Source organism: Acomys russatus, chromosome 16 (assembly GCF_903995435.1).
Source record: "Acomys russatus chromosome 16, mAcoRus1.1, whole genome shotgun sequence".
Classification (NCBI taxonomy): domain Eukaryota; kingdom Metazoa; phylum Chordata; class Mammalia; order Rodentia; family Muridae; genus Acomys; species Acomys russatus.
This window is the reverse complement of record NC_067152.1, coordinates 13,068,143-13,088,497: the sequence shown is the minus strand read 5'-3', so window position 1 is coordinate 13,088,497 and position 20,355 is coordinate 13,068,143. Positions and strand designations below refer to the sequence as shown.

General features: G+C 38.6%; 1 protein-coding gene across 1 annotated transcript in view; it reads left to right on the top strand.

Annotated features, from left to right (window-relative positions):
* The window catches only part of Med13 (mediator complex subunit 13), an 87,826-nt gene that overhangs the window by 60,921 nt on the left and 6,550 nt on the right, over positions 1-20,355 (top strand). Inside the window, exons 17-27 of the mRNA XM_051158203.1 lie at positions 2,776-2,937; positions 6,139-6,362; positions 7,038-7,227; positions 8,537-8,993; positions 10,257-10,476; positions 11,673-11,864; positions 12,182-12,405; positions 14,761-14,903; positions 15,503-15,661; positions 15,772-15,957; positions 18,855-19,003. Coding sequence (XP_051014160.1) covers positions 2,776-2,937; positions 6,139-6,362; positions 7,038-7,227; positions 8,537-8,993; positions 10,257-10,476; positions 11,673-11,864; positions 12,182-12,405; positions 14,761-14,903; positions 15,503-15,661; positions 15,772-15,957; positions 18,855-19,003 — 2,306 coding nt within the window. The remainder of the gene's footprint in view (positions 1-2,775; positions 2,938-6,138; positions 6,363-7,037; positions 7,228-8,536; positions 8,994-10,256; positions 10,477-11,672; positions 11,865-12,181; positions 12,406-14,760; positions 14,904-15,502; positions 15,662-15,771; positions 15,958-18,854; positions 19,004-20,355) is intronic.

Genomic DNA, 20,355 nt, shown 5'->3' with positions numbered 1-20,355 from the left:
CAGTAGCTTTGGTGGTGCTCTTTATTATTAGTTTATTGGGACAGCCTGTTTGCCAAATAAACACTGAGTTTTGCCTGGTGTGTATTTGTACTATGATTAAAGTATAACATTGTTAAGATGATGATGGACAGAATCAGGACCTGTACACTGGGGCCTGTGGATTGTGTCCTCTGCCCCGGGCACCTTTCTCCTTCATACTTACCTGTGCTCGCCCTTGTCACCTTTAACTCTTGTTAGATGTTAGGTTCTGCATTTTCCATGGTATTGGCTTTTTTTTTTTTTTTTTTTTTAATGTAGTAGAGTTTATTATCTCTTATCCCTTAAGTGCACCCCATACAAGTTCTGTGTACTGGTATCTATCCATATTTCCACCACTGAGAACAGTGAACAATGAATGTTTGCTCAAATTAATTTAAAAGTCTTTGAAATGAGTTGAGAATGTAGCTCTGTGGCAGACCAATTGACTGACATGTTTTCCTGGGTCTAATACTTATTACTGCAAATGAGGGGGAAAAAACCTACTAAAGACAGCCTGTATGTTTCAGTGGTAACTTGTGTTTCGTTCATGATAAAGTTTTGAGAGCTTTCAAGAATTATGACAGGTAAGCCGGGCGTGGTGGCGCACGCCTTAAATCCCAGCACTCGGGAGGCAGAGGCAGGCGGATCGCTGTGAGTTCGAGGCCAGCCTGGTCTACAAAGTGAGTCCAGGATGGCCAAGGCTACACAGAGAAACCCTGTCTCGAAAAACCAAAAAAAAAAAAAAAAAAAAAAGAATTATGACAGGTGACACACAGAGAAAAAAAAGACAATAAGTAAAAATTGCTCTTAGTTTTCTCATCTTTATTATCACAGCACCTCCTGATCACTCAAAAACTTTCATAAGCAGGGGCTGGAGAGACGGCTCAGAGGTTGAGAGCGCTGTCTGCTCTTCTAGAGGTCCTGAGTTCAATTCCCAGCAAACACATGGTGGCTCACAACCATCTATAATGTGATCTGATGTGCACTGTATACTTAATAAATAAATAAATAAATCACTGGGCATGGTGGCGCACGCCTTTAATCCCTTCCCAGCACTCGGGAAGCAGAGGCAGGTGGATCACTGTGAGTTTGAGGCCAGCCTGGTCTACAAAGTGAGTCCATGGCAGTCAAGGCTACACAGAGAAACCCTGCCTTGAAAAACAAAACAACAGCAACAAAATCTTTAAAACTTTCATAAGGATACCATATAATTCACCTATATAAAATATACAATAAAAAATTTGATATTTACAGTTGTTGGAAGCATCAGTACAGACAGTTTTGGAACATTTGTATCACTCCAAAAATAATAACCTATACTCAGTAGTAGTTTTTTGCTATTTCTGTCCATCCCTTTCTTATAGCTGTCAGCGAGCATTAGCCTAGTTAGGGTTCTATCTGAATAGATGTGGAGTGTGTGTGTGAAGAAAACAGCACAATATGTGGTCTTCTGCGACTTTCTTCAAAACTGTGTTTTATGTTATTTCTCTTTCATTGGCATTTTGCCCTTATATATGTCTATGTCAGGGTATTTGGTCCTTTGGAACTAGAGTTACAAGACAGTTGTGAGCTGCCGCCATGTAGGTACAGGAAATAGAACCCAGGTCCTCTGGAGGAGCAGCCAAAGTGCACATTAGTATTTGTATGGCATAGTATTCCATTCCTGTATAATGGTGTACCTATAAAAAAAATCTACAAATTGGGTATTTGAGTTGTATGCATTTTTGACTATTATAAATAATACTTTTGTGGACATTTGTATACAATTTTATATGATGTTTCATTATACTTAGATTTCCTGGGTCATGTGAGTAATATTTTTCAGAGCATCTGGACTATTTTAAATTCTAATAGTAGAGGGTTCCGCTCCTCCAAAACCACACCAGGACTTGCACTCTATTTTTTATTGACGGCGTCCTAGTGGTTATGAAGTGGTGCCTTGTGGTTTGGCTTTGAATTCCCCTTAATGATGAATGGCGTTCAGTGTTTTTTCATAGACTTACTACCCATTTGTATATCTTTGGAGAAATGCTTCTTAAGATCTTTTGCTTTATTGGGGGGTCGGGGCGGTGGGAATGAGGGGATTAGTGTGAAGGTGCAGTGTCCTGTAGCCCCAAAAGGCTGGGAGCCTTCAGCTTCACCTGTCTTTAAAATTTGATAATTTTGGTTTTTTAATTTTTATTTTTCCATTTTTGCCTTTTTATTATTGATTTGTAAGAGTTCTTTATGAACTGTGGGTGAGAATCCTTTATTGGTGTATGGCTATTTTCACAGCCAGGCAGTGGTGGTGCATGTATCTTTCATCCCAGCACTTGGGAGGCAGAAACAGGTGGATCTGAGTCCAGGACAGCCAGGGCTACACAGAGAAATCCTGTCTCAAAAAGCCAACAATTAAAATATTTTAACCTGCATTTTGTTTAGTTTTGTTTTCACTTTTTATGTGCACGCATGCACACATGCATATTCTATTCTCTCTCTCTCTCTCTCTCCTCTCTCTCTCTCTCTCTCTCTCTCTCTCTCAAATTTGGTTAATTCCTTAACTTGGAAATTTCCTGTTTCAGCTTCCTGAATTCAAGAATTATAGGCATGTACCACCACATCTGACTTGTGACAGGTTTTATATAGTTATTTACGTAAGCACATGTTTAATGTTCTTTATGATAAACAGCTAAAATACCTAAGATGTATTTTTTAATCTCTAAATTATTTGACACCAAAAGCAATTACTACTTACTTTGTTTTTTTTAATGATTGTAGACGTGACTGTGCAGTGTTCACAGGACATACTTCGAATGCTCCTCTCTCTTCAGCCAGTTCTTCAGGATGCTATTCAGAAAAAAAGAACAGTGAGGCCTTGGGGGGTTCAAGGTCCTCTCACTTGGCAACAATTTCATAAAATGGCTGGCCGAGGCTCTTACGGTAAGTTAAGTATTATGTTGGATGATGACTGGTTTATATCTGTTCTCAGACATGTGCCCAACTAGAATAAGCACATACATTCTCAGATATTTTTGTGTTTAACATTTAAGGACATAGGCCGGGCGTGGTGGCGCACGCCTTTAATCCCAGCACTTGACAGAGGCAGGTGGATCACTGTGAGTTCAAGGCCAGCCTGGTCTACAGTGTGAGTCTAGGACAGCCAAAGCTATCACAGAGAAACCTTGTCTCGAAAAACCAAAAAAAAAAAAAAAAAAAAAAAAAAAAAAAACAACCAAAACAAACAACAACAACAAAAATACATTTAAGGACATAGTGGTCCAGTCCTAATCCTAGCCCACTGTTTTACATTCGTAGCATTGAGTTTGCCTGGGTGTTACAATAAAATGTATCAGTTTGACCTAAGAAGCCAGTAACTGACACAGGGTATGAAACACACTTTAAAGCTGCAAGCACTATGTCCAGCGGAATCTAAACTGATTCTAATCCACTTGTAAACTAAAACAAACTACTCTAAACCTCATAACATACATAAATCCCAAGCACTTGCCAATCTGGTTCTTGAAGGCTTCTTGCTCTTTTCCAGTCGATTGTCAACCATTCTCTCTAGGCATCAACTGTCAATTATTGGCTCCACCCCCTCTCCAGGAAGTCCTGCCTTCCACTTCCTGTCCTTCTGCCCAGCTGATTGGCTAAACAGTGCTTTATTGACAGTTGTTACATCCACTCGACATTCCCCCACACCTGGGTTCTTCAATCTCATATCAGTATGCTTAGCTGCGATATGTTTGTACATGCTTGACATCTGGTATGATTTTATGTGAAGGAAGAGTCATGCTTCTAAGATGATTTTTGTAAATCCTCAGATGACTTCAGTTCTAAATTGAGATGGAGAGGTGATCAAATAGTAGAGACTAATACTTTTGATTTTTTAAAAAAAGATTTTATTTATTATTTATCCAGTACTTTGCTCCCATGTGTGCCTGCATGCCAGAAGAGGGCACCAGATCTCACTATAGATGGCTGTAAGCCACCATGTGGTTGCTGGGAATTGAACTCAGGACCTTTGGAAGAGCAGACAGTGCTCTTACCCTCTGGGTCATCTCTCCAGCCCCAATACTTTTGATCTTTTTTTCTTTTTTCTTTTTTCTTTTTCTTTCTTTCTTTTTTCTTTTTTTTTTTTTTTTTTTTTATGAGATAGGGTTTCTCTGTGTAGCCTTAGCTGTCCTGGACTCACTTTGTAGACCAGGCTGGCCTCGAACTCACAGCAATCTGCCTGCCTCTGCCTCCAGAGTGCTGGGATTAAAGGCGTGCACCACCACGCCTGGCTACTTTTGATTTTTAAAAACTAATATTTTTCTCATAAATAATTTGGAGAAATCTTCAGTTATGACAAAAGTAGTGAATAAATACTCTAAGTAGGTATATGGTTGATTTGTGGTCACCTATAATAGAGAACACTATTCAGATCTTTGAAATATTGACGGTTTCTGAAACAGCACGTAGGAAGTATATTTGGATAGCCTGTATGTGTTTTGTGTTTTGTGTTGGACACTGAATCCAGAGCCTCTCACATACTAGACAAGTATAGACCCACACTCCCCGCTCGAGATTTATACACGGCAGCATTAAAATCGCTGTATGTGGTTTCAGAGTGCATTATATACAGTAGTAGGCTCCTTGTATTTTTGTTTTATTAATGACTGATGAATTAAAGTCATAAATTGATCCTCCATGAAAATGTCATGTTATCAATACTTTTTTGTATGAACTTTACATACTTATTTTTCAAAACAAGAACAGAGATTTATTTCTGCACCTGATTTTGGAACTGTTTAACACATCCATAGCCAGCCTCTTTTCCTTTTTAAATGGTTGTCTGCACCCTGTCATTTTCATGTATGTAATTTGTGCATATGTTTTTATATTTGTATTATGCCAATGTACTATTTATAGAAATATAAATTGTTTCCATCACTGTCATTCCAACTATTTTCAGTGATTTGTTTATGCTTCATTTAAAGCGTATGGTTTACAATGTGTATTGCTGAACTGTACTCAGCATTATCAACTGAAAACTCTGTCAGATAAATATCTACTATCTCAGACTTGCCAGTAGATTGTATCATAGTTGAATGAATGAACATTTATTTCACTTTTACTTGAGAGGCTAAAAGTGGGTTTTCTGGGTTCAGATTCCTGCAGCGACTTTTTTTTTAATGTTGTTGGACACATTTACCTTTTCCATTCATGTTTCTTATATTTAAAATGAGCTTAGTAACAATGTCTGCCAATATATGGTGTTTATAGGAATTAGTTACAGGCTAGAGAGATGGTTCAGAGGTTAAGAGCCCTGACTGCTCTTCCAAAGGTCATGAGTTCAATTCCCAGCAACCACATGGTGGCTCACAACCATCTATAATGAAATCTGTATACATAATAAAAATAAACAAAAATAAATCTTAAAAAAAAAAAAAAAGAATTAGTTACTACAGACAGTAACTAAAATAGTGCTGCAGTTACTTCCTAGTATTCATTGAAGGACTTTCTCTTAAGAGATCAAACTTCTTTCCATATCCAAGAGGAATTTTCATTTTTTTGTCTTCGTTCATGTGCTTTACTTATTTTTAAATGGGTAGTTTCTTGTTTCCTTGTGTAAGAATATACTGTAGTAAGAACATTCAACCTGAGCCCTACTCTTTTAACCCATTTTTAAATAATAAAATATAGTGTTGTCAGTTTCTGTACAATGTTGAACAGTATATCTGACAATTTTCTCATAGATTTATAAGTCCTTTTATGTTCAATAAATTAACTATTTATCATATTATAAATTTTTGTTTGTTTTGCTTTTCAAGACAGAGTCTCTCTGTGTTTGCGTTGGCTGTCCTTGACTTGCTTTGTAGGCCAGGCTGGTCTCGAACTCACAGTGATCCGCCTGCCTCAAAGGAGGTATTGTTACAAGCTCAAGACCAGACTACGCTGTAGAATAAAAACCCTATCTCAGACAAAGTAGCAGTAAATATTTTAAAATGACCACTTAAAGATAAATTTATTCTGAAAATAAGTCATTGCTAGCTTTATGTGTTTCTGTCTTTAATATTTTCCTAATAATTTCTTTTTAACTTGGAAATAAAGATGACACAAATTGTCTTTTTTCTGATTGCCTTCTTTATTCCTCAGGAACTGATGAATCTCCGGAACCACTGCCAATTCCCACATTTTTGCTGGGCTATGATTATGATTTTCTGGTGCTTTCTCCATTTGCTCTCCCTTACTGGGAGAAACTTATGCTGGAACCTTATGGATCTCAAAGAGATATAGCCTATGTTGTGCTCTGTCCAGAGAATGAAGCGTTGGTGAACGGAGCCAAAAGCTTTTTTAGAGATCTTACTGCAGTATATGAGGTAGGTGTTTTATAATTTACATTTTCATGTTTAAAATGTACTGGAAAATTCTACTGGTTGATAAAAGAATGCTGATATTGACATTTATCTTATTAACAAATTATATTCTGTCACGTTTTTGCTAGTCTTTGTTAGGTATGTGTGGCATGGGTCACAGTGGAAAACATAGTATTGGAGTGACTTAGGAAGGGCATAGATGTGCTTCGTTTAAAGTAGCTCTCATGCGTGTTGGCTGTGGTGGTGCATACCTCTAACTCAGGTATTTGGGTAGCTGAGAAAGGAGAGTCTCCAGGCCAGCCTGAACTAACTACACAGTCAAACCGTGTCTTGGAAAAATAAAATGTATTACCAGGAATGGTGGTATATACTTGCAGTCCCAGCAATTAGGAGGTAGAGGCAGAAGGATCTGGAATTCATGGTCATCTTTCAGCAACATAACAAGTTTGAGGCCACCCTGGGCTACCTGAGACCCTGTGTGTCCCGTTCCACCCCCCCCACCCCCCTCCCGAGAGAGCTTGAATTTCCTAATGGAAAACAGCCAGTACCCTTCTACCCACCTATGATATTTTTACCCCAGTTGTTAATTGTAAGTAATAAAGCTTGTTTTAAATAGCTTAAGTGCTTTGATTTATAATCTATATTCAACAATCCTGCCTTTTGTATATGTATTTGTAGTCATGTCGATTGGGCCAACACAGACCTATTTCTCGACTGTTGACGGATGGGATCATGAAAGTGGGAGCTACTGCATCAAAGAAACTTTCAGAAAAGTGTGTAGCAGACTGGTTTTCTCAGGCAGCTGATGGTAACAATGAAGCATTTTCTAAATTGAAGCTGTATGCACAAGTCTGCAAATACGAATTAGGTATTAAATTTGTATTCATTCTACAAAAGCAATGTGAGCTGTGTGGGTTGGTTCACCATCTATTGTTGTAAATCAGATCTTAGTATCATGTAGCCATCTCCATTTTTTCAAACACATTGTTTCTGCCTGCTTTTGTCCTGCAAAATCAGAACTGAATAGATGTGGCAAAGGCTGTGGTTTCAGAGTTAAATATGTACTGTCTGACTGTCCACATAGAAATTCTGTCACCTCTGTGTATGGGCATGCTGTCAAGTAGACATTATTGGTTCCAAAATACCTTCTGCTGCTTTTGTGGGGGTCTGATGGTTTATGCACTGTAAGATCTATGATTTAAGCTGGCCCGTGGTGGTAAACAACTTTAATGCCAGCACTGCATAGGCAGAGGCAGGTGTATCTCTATAAGTTTGAGCCCAGCTTGATCTATAAAGCAAGTTCCAGGACAGCTAAGGCTACAGAGTAAGACCTGATCTTGAAAAAAACTTAAAAACAAACAAACAAACAAAAAAAACCAAACTGTGATTTGTTAATAATTTACATGCAAATAATTTCTAAGTAACCTTTTGCAACACCAAAAAAAAAAAAAAAAAAAAAAAAAGTCTTACTGTAGTTAAGAGAACTGTATTTAAAACTTTTTTTTTGTTTTACTTTCAAATTAAAGGTCAGTTAACTTCTTTTACACTTAATCCAAGGAGATATAATACCAAATTACTGAACCTAATTAGACATTTCTACAAACTGAGCCTCATGGTAATATCCCTCCATTTTGTATTTTAATTAGCTATCAATCTAGATGGTATTTCTTCAACTTGTGATTTAACAGTACTTGCAGTGGTTTGATGAAAAATTGCTACATACTGCTATCACATTTGTTGGTGTACTCTAATTTTTTATTACGCTTACTTACTTGTGTGGGAATATATACCACTGTGAATCAGTAGAAATCAGAGGACGACTTGCAAGGTTGGTTCTCTCTTTCCACCATGTGGTTCCTGGGGATTAACTTAATCACTGAGCCCTCTTGTCAGCCTTTGTTTACATTTAATTTTGCCCAGGAAGTAGATTTTTCTTAAATTTTCATATTGATTATTTATATTTTGAATGAAAATATTGGTTTATTTTTATAGTTCCATTTTATACTTTTTCTTTAAGTTTCTGAGAGAAAATACACAGCTAGTTCAATGCTGCACTGTTAACAACACAGTTAAGGGAAGATAATTGCCTTGAAAGCGTCAGCTCCGTTGGTATTTATGTAGTAGAGTGAAAATAAGTCAGTGAAATCAAGAATTAAACACCCGTTTTTGTTCTTTAGGTCCATATCTTGCTTCTCAGCCGTTGGACAGCTCTCTGCTCTCCCAGCCAAATTTAGTTGCCCCTACAAATCAGTCTTTGCTTACTGCACCTCAGATGACAAATACTGGAAACGCTAATACTCCATCTGCCACCTTAGCATCTGCGGCAAGTAGCACTATGACAGTGACTTCAGGTGTTGCCATAGCTACTTCAGTTGCCACAGCTAATTCAACTTTGACCACGACTTCATCTTCATCCTCTTCCAATATGAGTAGTGGCGTGTCATCAAATAAACTGCCTTCGTTTCCACCCTTTGGCAGTATGAACACTAGTGGCACAGGATCCATGTCTGCACAAGCAAGTACAGTTCAGAGTGGCCAGCTAGGAGGACAGCAGCCATCCTCTCTGCAGGCAGCAGGAGCAGCAGGGGAGTCAGCTTCACTTCCCACTCAGCCACATCCTGATGTGTCTGAAAGGTACCTTTAAAACTAGTGATACTTGGGGTTGAGAGATAGTTGAGTCGTATGCAGTGCGTGTGTTCAGCCTGCTTGAAGCGTGTGCACAATGAACGAGTAAATAAAAACAAATTTAAGTTTGTGGAAATGCAGAATCTATGGTCTCCTTTTATCCAAGGAAGACAGCTGTAATGAGTATAAAGTACTTGAACTTATCTTGGAATTTAGTTTAACCATGTTAAGTATTTTATGTATAAAATTATGATATTGTTTTTTAAAATCTTTATTATAGAATCATAGGATTGGTTTTAAGATCTTAAAAACCCCATTCAACTCCAGATATCTCTATGATTGAGTCTGGTCTGTGACAGAAACCAATGTAATTGTTTATGCACACCACATAAATCCTTGAGAAATCATTTTGGAATCTTCCTGTGTGTGTGCTTGTACACATGTGCGTGCTGGAAACTCATCGCAGGCCTTGCACATGCTAGACAAAGCAGTTTCCCACTGTTCTGTTCCTCTGCCCTGGTTTGGAGGCTTTAGATTCTTAGCAGTTTTGAATTTCAGCTGTCTTTGACTCACTGTGTGATACGGGGAGGGTTACCATGAATGCACATCTATAGTATGGAAGTAATACGGCATAGTCCCCATTAAGTACTTTATTGGTAACACATCTCATTGATTTTATAATGAAAGTACTGGGAAAATTCCTTTATTTTAGGGGATCAGTTAGGCTGAGCCTAGTTATTTTTCAGTTACCTAGAATGCAGTTGTTTCCAAATGTCATATATAGATGGGTAAAACTAAACTATTACCCATATTGGTTTGCCTATCTTGAATAGCTACATAGATCTGAAATTTAAAGAAAATTAAAATTACTTATGAAAGAATGATACTTATTCACCACTAAATTAATGTGCTCAGTCTAAAAATGTACCCAGAACATCAAACAAATAGACCTGGACTAGCTCTATTTCAAGGCAGGTTGGTGATCAGGACCAGTTACTGCGATGCCTTTCAGAAAGACCTTTAGCCTCTTACTGTTAAGCTGTTTAAGGAGTCTCTTCTTACTTAAAAGTACAAAGTCTCTTCCTTGAAGAGATTTCATATTGTGTAAATTATGAAATGGTATTTAGAGAGCTATGTTTCTTTTTGAAGTGCCCTATCAGAGAGGCTTCCTAATGCCTTACGCCACCCAGTAAGAGAAAGATGTTGGATTTACCTGTTGCTGTATGAGGAAGATATAATACAACTTTGTTCTATTTCTACCACAATTTTTAGCACAATGGATCGTGATAAAGTGGGGATTCCCACTGATGGTGATTCACATGCAATTACCTACCCACCTGCAATTGTTGTTTATATAATTGATCCTTTTACATATGAAAATAAAGATGAAAGCACTAACTCTTCTAATGTATGGACTTTGGGGCTTCTGCGATGCTTCCTGGAAATGGTCCAGACTCTTCCTCCTCATATCAAGAGTACTGTTTCTGTACAGGTAAGATGGGGTGTTTCAGAATCTCAGAGGGACCCCTCTGTTTTCAAAAATAATTTTGTTAAAAGATAGGTTGCATCTTAATGCTACAATAGAAAATTTAAGAGTATTTATAAAAGATAAAGTTTGTAGTCATGGGGGCTGATAAGATTTAGCAGTTACATGCTTGCTGCTCTTCCAGAGGACGCAAGCTTGGTTCCCTCCACCCACATCCAGTGGCTCACAATTGTCTGTAATACCCGAACCAGGGCATCTGTTCCACGGATATCGACAAATAGAGACAGACAGACAGACCGATACACGAAAATCTTTTAAAAAAGAAAGAAAAGAAAAGAAAAAAGAAAAACAACTTTATTGTCATTTTTCAGTCATGGAAAATAAAAAGATTTATGTTGGCTGTATATGGTGGTGTGCATGCTTTAATCCCAGGAAGCTGAGGCAGGAGGACCACAAGTTTGAGAGCCAGCATCGGCACCTAGTTAAAAGCTAGCTTGGGGTACATAACACGACATTTGTGTTGTGGTTAGCCCCATCTCTACTTCTCTCCAAAGATTATATTGAGTATATTGTTTCTCCTTTGTTACTTTGTAAGCACAGTTATAACGTAGCGCCTAAATAAGAAAATAATGCATAATGCCTGTATTCTATGTGTCAATTTGAACAAAGACAAGTTGCAAGTAAAAGTAGACGATATATATAGTAGGTGCATACACACACACACACACACACACACACACACACACACTCACACTCACACACTCACACATACCCTCCCTCATGGGAGTCTTAATTAGTATAATTGCTGTGTATAGAAAATTTAAAAGATTTCTAGGTGGTCCTTTAGTTCAGGACCCATGTAAATGCCTATATATTAAAACCTATGTAATAGCGGTAGTTGGGAGAGATGGCTCTGTAGTTAAGAGCCCTACCTGCAGGTCAATTTCTAACACTCCTATGGCAGCTGAAAGCCATCCATAACCTCAGTTGCAGTGAATCCAATGCTTTCTTCTGGGCTCCACATATAATAATGTATAAGGTGTATGTACGTATCTGCAAAAATTAAAAACACTATGTGATAGAAACCATAGTTTTTAGCTAATCTTTCCATTAGGTGTTGCTGAAGTTGTGTCTGAAGGGACTTCTCTTACTCTGTTGCAAGTTCTTCTGTTAACGTTTGTAATACTCACCTTTACCTATAGATTGTTCCTTGTCAGTACCTGTTACAACCTGTGAAACATGACAACAGACAAGTCTACACCCAGCATTTAAAATCTCTGGCTTTTTCGGCCTTCACCCAGTGTCGGAGACCACTTCCAACATCAACCAACGTAAAAACACTGACTGGGTTTGGTCCAGGCTTAGCTATGGAAACTGCCCTTAAAAGTCCAGATGTAAGTTTTATAACTATGCTCTCCATGAACAAAGCTATTAAGATGATTACATTTTAAGATTTTATATAAAACTAAATGCCTAGCAGCAGTAGTGTATGCACTCAGGAGGGAGAAGCAGGCAGGTCTCTGTGAGTTCAAGGACAGCCTGATTGGTCTACAGAGTAAGTTCAAGGACAACCAGAGCCCTACAGAGATACCCTGTCTGAAGAACCGGGGTAGGGTTGGGGGGTGGTTTGTTTTATTCTTACTCTCAGTTATTTTATATACATAATGTCTATGTATATGGCTCTACAGTACCTTCGTGTTTTATTTTACAGAGACCAGAGTGTGTTCGACTTTATACACCACCTTTTATTCTGGCTCCTGTGAAGGACAAACAAACAGAGCTAGGAGAGACGTTTGGAGAAGCTGGACAGAAGTACAATGTTCTTTTTGTGGGCTACTGTTTATCACACGATCAAAGGTGGATTCTTTCATCCTGTACAGATCTATATGGAGAACTCCTAGAAACATGTGTCATTAACATCGATGTTCCAAATAGGTACTTACATTTCCTTAAACATGATTTTACTAATTTAAAATGTTATTAATTGTACATATGTACAAATACATATGCTGTTTCATATTCAGTAGATAACCATTTGAAGTTTATAAACATTATGATATTAACTGTTGAAATTCTGGGTATATGTTTATCTACCTTTTTTAGTTATTGCTTATAGTGTATAGTTAAGATAATAAAAAACAGCTGGGCGGTGGTGGCGCACGCCTTTAATCCCAGCACTTGGGAGGCAGAGGCAGGAGGATTTCTGAGTTTGAGGCCAGCCAGAGCTACATAGTGAGACTCTCTCCCAAAAGCAAATGCTCCCTTCTCTTGACTAGTCCGTTAAACAGATAGAAATGATTAAAAGTCTCTAACTTTTAGGTCATAAATAAAGCTTGTGACAGTGATTTTAGATGAAGAATTTGAAACATTAGAGATGACATACCATTTAAGAGTGTGGCTACTTTTCCTATAGGGTTGGGGTTGTTTCTTGGCATCCACAGCTGGTGGCTCACAACTCTTGTTAACTCTGACTTCCACAGGCACCTGAACTTATGTGCACATTTACCTCTCCCCCATATACATAACTTAAAAATATAAAAATTAAAACTATTACTTAAAGATTAACATTGCTAAGCTGGGGGAGGAGTGGTGCATACCTTCTATTCCAGCACTCTGGAGGTGGTGGCAGGCCAATCTCTTGAGTTCTAGGATAGCCAGAGACTACACAGAAAAAAACCAAAATATAAATAAATAAGGAAAAACATTTATTTCCTATAGTATAAACTATACAATGATTTTTCTTTCCTTAAAAAATTTAAAAAATTTTATTTAAATAATTTATTCAGATTACATCTAAGTTGTTATCCCCTCACTTGTATCTTCCCATTCTCCCGCTCCCTCCCCAATGATTGGTTTTGTTTTTTGGTTTTTTTTTTGGAGACAAGAGTTTCTTTGTGTAGCCCTGGCTGTCCTAAAACTCACAAGGATCTGCCTACCTTTGACTCCCAAGTGCTAGATGTAAAAAGCATGTGCCATCCATCACTGCCTGCCTCAAACCTAATTTTCTTTAAATTTATATATTTAGTGGGATATTTGCATTTGTCATTGGGGTAATTTGGAAAGAATGTGCTTCTCTCTGAAGGAAGAGAACAGATACCACCATCAGCAGGCTTAGGCTACCATTTTACTTTCTTAATCAAAAAGTAGAAATGTGGGCAGGAGAGACAGCTCAGCAGTCAGAAGCATTGGCTTCTCTCATAGAGGACTGGGTTCCATTCTCAGCACCCACAAGGTAGCTCACAACCTCTTATAACTAGTTCCAAGGAATCCAGTTTTTTCTTCTGGCGTCTGAACACCAGGCACACCTGTAGTGTACATACATACATGTAAGCAAAACACTCGTGTATAAAATAAAATAAGATAAAATAAAATAATAAAATCCTTCCAAAAATGCAACAAAGATTAAGAATTATATTGCTGGGCAAGATGGGTAAAGCTGCTAGCCTCCAAGCCAGACAACATGAATTTGATCCCTGGGACCTACTTGATAGAGCAAGCCAATTTCCAAAAATGTCCTCTGATCTCCATACTTGTGCCATGGAATGTGTGCCCCTCACATACAAATACATTAGAATTTAATAATAATTATTATAATAAGATGTGATCAGACCTGTCTTTAAATATTTTCCTTTACTGGTTTCTTACTGGTTATATGATATTGGGAAAATATCATTTATTGTATATCAATTTCATGTGAGCTACACCTTATTTATTTATAATATCTATAAAGCAGTTGCCGCTGCCTCATCCGATGGTTAGGATGAAGTGTGTTGCATGCGCAGTGGCTGAACCACACACGTGTGACAGCCTAAATGCCAGACAATGTTAGCCGCCGTCGCTCATTTGCAAAGGGCTTGTGGCACGTACACGCTTGCCTCCCTAGCACAGTGCATGTATTAGAAAACATACAGCAATGCTTTTGGGCTAGACATTCTTTACCTTTTAAGGTATAAGATTGGTTTAGTATAAATTGTTGGCCAAAATTGAAGAACTCATCCATGTAAGCTAAAACAGGAAGGTAGATTATTTGAGTTTAGGAGTTTAAAACCATCTTGGAGATCCTATATAAAAAACCTAGGAACTTGAATGAATGTGGGTACCATTAAGACTTATTTTTGTAAAGGTTTGAAGCATGAAAATTAGTCCCATAATGTAAGTCCAGGCATATCATACCATAAGCAGTCAATAAAACAATAAAGTGGACAAGCCAGTTTGTCACGCATTTGAGCCTTTTTATAAAAATTTCATAATGTGAATTTTAGAAATATTTACAACTATTTTATTCAATAGGGCCCGTCGGAAAAAGGGTTCTGCTAGAAGGTATGGGCTACAGAAACTCTGGGATTGGTGCTTAGGCCTTGTTCAGCTGAGCTCCTTACCGTGGAGAGTTGTGATTGGTCGCCTGGGTAGGATTGGACACGGAGAACTGAAAGGTAAGTTTTTCTTTTTTTAGTTTTTAACTTTTGTTTTATGGTGATGTATATTTGGTTCAGAACACATTAAATAACATGTTGAATAAAATACTAAAGGGCTCGGCAGTGAAGAGCTCTTTTAGGGCATCTCAGTTTGGTTTCTAGCACTCAGCGGGTGGCTTACAACTGTCTATAACTCAAATTTCAGGGGATCTGATACCCTTTTTTACCACCCATAGGCACTACACACACGTAAATTTGCAGGCAAATACTCATACATATAAAATAAAAACAAGTCTTATTTTAGTATTTTTTTACAAGTCTTATTTTAAAATGCTAAGTTTTAAGTAAAACTCTGTTTTAAACAAGGAGCCACATCAGTAATATATAATAGGTACAGCTTATACATGCTCTGTATGTGTCCTGACTCGGTGCTGAAGGCCTAGAGGGGTGTAAAGTACCTTCAGCTGTAAATGTTTTAACTTGAGGATGTTCTTTATATTGGAAATTATACTCATTTAAAAGCTGTTACACATTTCTCTTTCATTGTAACTTTGAGTTAACCACAAAACAGAGCAGTTCCTTTAAGTACTGTCTCCCCTCTCCATTGATGCCCACAGATTGGAGTTGTTTGCTGAGTCGCCGGAACTTGCAGTCTCTAAGCAAAAGGCTCAAAGACATGTGTAGGATGTGTGGCATATCTGCTGCGGACTCTCCCAGCATCCTTAGTGCTTGTTTGGTTGCAATGGAACCCCAGGGCTCTTTTGTTATCATGCCAGGTCAGTTGTCTTTAGCGCATGTCAGATTTAGTTATTCATTGTACATGTAAGTTTTAAGTGCTACATAAAATTCTTTACTTACCAAAAAGGCAAAATGCGTCTCCCTTTAGATTCTGTGTCAACTGGTTCTGTTTTTGGAAGAAGCACCACTCTAAACATGCAGACGCCTCAGCTAAATACCCCACAGGATACATCATGCACTCATATACTTGTGTTCCCCACTTCTGCTTCTGTGCAAGTGGCTTCCGCTACTTACACCACAGAAAATTTGGATTTAGCTTTCAATCCCAACAATGGTAAGTTAATTGAGCTTTCATTTAATTTTATTTGTTTTGAAATCAGGGTCAGCCAAGCGCAGTAGCGCACGCCTGAAATCCCAGCAGTCTGGGAGGCAGAGGCAGGCAGATCACTGTGATTTTAAGGCCCACTGGGCCTACAAAGTGAGGCCAGGACAGCCTCTCACAAACAATGAAAAAAAAGAAGAAGAAGAAGAAGAGGAGGAGGAGGAGGAGGAGGAGGAAGAGGAGGAGGAGGAGGAGGAAGAAAGAGAGAAAGAAAACAGAAAGAAAGAAATCTGTCTGACCTGGTACTTGCTGTTTATCCCAGATTTGGTCTTGAGCTCCCAGCAAAACTCCTGTTTCAGTCTAAAAGTGCTGGTTTTATAGGCATGTATGACTGGCTGCTGTGTTTGTTTGTTTGTTTGTTTTTTAATATTTTTGAGATAGGGTCTTGCAGTGTTGCCCAGCTTGGTGTAGAAAGAATGCCCACACTCAAGCCACCTTTCTGCTTCAGTCTCCCAAGTAGCTGGGGCCACATGCACACACCACTCTGCCTGTACTCCAGGGTTTAAACAAATGCTGACTGTTGCAGTAGGCTGAATAGTATGCCCTGAAGTTTACTCTAGTAAGAAAAAAAGAGTTTGAAGGTGTAGTGAAGAATAGAGAGATGGCTCAGCGGTTAAGAGCACCGCCTGCTCCTCCACAGGTCCTGGGTTCAATTCCCAGCAACCACATGGTGCCTCACAACCATCTGTAATGAGATCTGGTGCCCTCTTCTGGCGTAAGGCACACATGCAGACAAATACTGTATAATAACAAACAAATTTTAATTAAAAAAAAGAATACTGAGATGGAACGTTTATCATGCATCATGCAGATGGGACCTGAAAACAATAATATACATTTTATAATAAGGAAGCAAAGAGAAAGCCGAATAGATACCCCATAGGAAAAGCTGTTTGGTGGAAGAAAAGGATGCAAAGCCAAAGAGAAAGGGTATGAGCCAAAGCATACAGTTTCAAGTCACTGGAAAAGACAAGGAAACAGATACTAAGACATTTGCGTCCTAAACGTAAATGAAAAAAGTGTAGGTTTTTGTTGTTGTTTTATTTTGTTTTTGTTTTTCAAGACAGGGTTTCTCTGGATAGCCCTGGCTGTCCTGGACTCACTTTGTAGACCAGGCTGGCCTCGAACTCACAGTGATCCGCCTGCCTCTGCCTCCTGAGTGCTGGGATTAAAGGTGTGGCCACCACGCCTGGCCCAAAATGTGTTGTTTTATTCCAATAATTGCACTGAAAATTGTAATGTGGCTGCAGGAAATGACTATACCATTTTATATTACTGCATCAGAATTGGTATTGATATGAATTCTGTAAATGTTTTGAGTGGTTATCATTGATTATAAAATTTCTGTATATTACGCTGTGCTTTCAGGCTTTATATACCTCTATTACTCATTATATGTGCTATATGTGAAATCTGTCTCTTGTCTTTCCATACACCCACACTTGTTTCACTAGAGATTAAGCCTAGGCCTTTTTGCATTCTATACAAGCTGTTTCTACAATTGAACTATACGCCTAGCCCTTTGTATGTCGATTTGTTAAAATAATGTTTTATAGGAACTGCTAGAATAGAGGTGCAAGTAGGTGAAACTTTTTAGTTGTATTTAGTAGAAGAGAAAAAAAGTTTTTGTTACTCTAAACCACTTTTGAAAATGTTAGATCTTCAAAGAAATATATATATATTTTATAATAATCATAAAATAATTATTATTAGTTTGTTTGGCTTTTTGAGACAGGGTTTCTCTGTGTAGCCTTGGCCGTCCCGTAACTTCCTCTGGGACCAGGCTGGTCTCTAACTCAGAGATCCACCTGCCTCTGCCTCTCAAGTGCTGGAATTAAAGGTATATGCCACCACTGCCTGGGACATTTCATCGTTTTATTTTTATTATGTAATAACCTGAATATTTTACATAGTAAAGAATAGTGCTATTGAAAAGACATTTGCATCTCTGATGTGTTGCCTTGGTTACCAGTTGTTTCTGTAGCATTATTATACACTTAGTAGCTTAAAGGACATGAGTTCATTGTATTTTAGTGCTCAAAATCACTCTCGGTGGCTTATAGACAAGATGTTTTGGTGGAGTCCTTTTAGAATCTGGGTTAGAGTATGTTTCCTTGCCTTTGCCAGCTTCTGGAGGTCACTGTAGACTTTGGCTTCTGGCCTTCCTCTCTGTTTTGAATGACAGCAGTAGTTCCTTTATTGTTGCCCACTCTACTTCCTGTCAGGACTCCTGGAACTGTGATTAACTCAGTGGGATAGTGCTTGTTATCTGTTTGGCCCTTGGTTCAATCTTGTGGCGCCACATTTAAGAAAAAAAAGGGGGGCCCTATGTCTAGGGTCCATTGCAAGGTTCAGAGTGGTCTCTTTACAGGGCTCTTCGCATTGAGCACTGCTGCAAAATCCTCTATATGGCTGCTGGCACAGTGCTTGGCACATAGCTGATACTCTGTAAATATTGGATATATTAAACCACTTTGCTTTAAGATATTTTTTGATTGGTTCTGCTTTTTGAGATAGGGTCTCACTATGTAGCACTGGCTAGCCTGGAGCTCACAGAAATCCTCCTGCCTCTGCTCTGCCTCTGAGTGCTGAGATTAAAGGTGTACATCAGCATCCCCTGGCTGTTGTTTTGAGATAGGATCTCACTGCTTGTGCAGGCCAGAATGGCCTGGAGCTTGCTTTGCATACCAGGCTGGCCTTAAATTCACAGCCGTCTCTATCACTCAGCCTTTTAAGTGGCGGGATTATGGGAATGAGCTGTCATGCCTTGTTTAAAGTTATTTTAATGCTTTACTGTGAATGATTATGGTATACAGAAAATAGAGTTTTCATTTCTTTTCCCTGTGCAGATGGAGCAGATGGAATGGGAATCTTTGATTTACTAGACACAGGAGATGATCTTGATCCTGATATCATTAATATCCTTCCTGCATCTCCAACTGCATCTCCTGTACACTCTCCAGGCTCTCATTACCCCCATGGAGGTGATGCTGGCAAGGTAATTCAGCTAAAAAAAAGTTTCAGTGTATCAAAAGGTCACCTGTTTGTCCATCCATCCAGGGATTACTATATGAAATAGGACACTACTTTGCCCTTTGAAATTAGCAAGAGATGAATATCAGTTGAGCGCATGTACTTTTGTTTAGGCATTAAAACTTTTTTTTTCTTCTTTGCGATGATCTTCCTGCTTCTACTTAAGAAGTATTGAGTCAGAGTTATGCACTGTCCATGGCTATTTATTTATTTATTTATTTATTTATGATTTTTTTGAGATAGGGTTTCTCTGTGTAGCCTTCGCTGTCCTGGACTAGCTTTGTAGACCAGGCTGGCCTTGAACTCACAGCAGTCCACCTGCCTCTGCCTCCTGAGTGCTGAGATTAAAGGTGTGTACCACCACGCCTGGCTATCCATGGCCTTTTTTGTTTTTTTGTTTGTGTTTGTTTTTTGAGTTGGAGCCTCTCTATACAGCTCAGGGTGGCTTGTGACTTGTGAGTCTCCTCTGTGCTGGGATTGCACCAATGTCTGGTTCTTTTTCTATTTTCAAAATTAAAAGCACCAGTAAGCCTATGGTCAAAACATATTATATGAAATTCTTAAAGAACTAATAAAAATGTGTGGTGAAAAGTAGTTTTTACTGTTTTATTACAGTAGTAGCTTTCAGGTGCTTAAGGTACCCATATAATGAACATTTTATTATGCACTTTATTTTCCTTTTGTCTGTTTCCTTAAAATAAATGCTGAGAAATGTGTTGACGAATCCAAAGGAGAATGAACAATAGTGCATGTTGGTATAACGCCTTCCAAACACTACTGAAATGAATGGCTTTTTATTGATAGTGATAGGGGAGAGAACTGAATCTTCTCTTTTGACTTGCGGTTGAGGAATAGTTGGACAGCGATTAGGAAATAAGTGGTAGTTATACTGAGCAGTTTGTGTTTTGTACTCAGCTTGATCTTAGACCCATTTTGTCTTGCAACTTTCATAGCACACTGTTTTGGTTTTATGTTTTGTTTTTTTTGAGGCAGGGTTTCTCTGTGTGTAGACCAGGCTGGTCTCAAACTCACAGAGATCCACCTGCCTCAGCCTCCCAAGTGCTGGGATTAAAGACTTGCACCACCATGCCCGGCCCAGCACTCTGTTGTTATGGTATAACTACATTTAGTTAGTTATTAGGCTTAGAATTTAATTTAGCTCTCAACACATGCTAGACAAGTGTGCTCGTGTGGACCCACATCCTCAGCCCCCATTGTGTGTTTAGACGTCTAGCTACGGGCTCGCCTTGCACTTGCTTTGTGGCCCAAGCAGGCCTTTAACTTATTTTGATCTTCCTGCTTAAGCCTCTGAGCAGA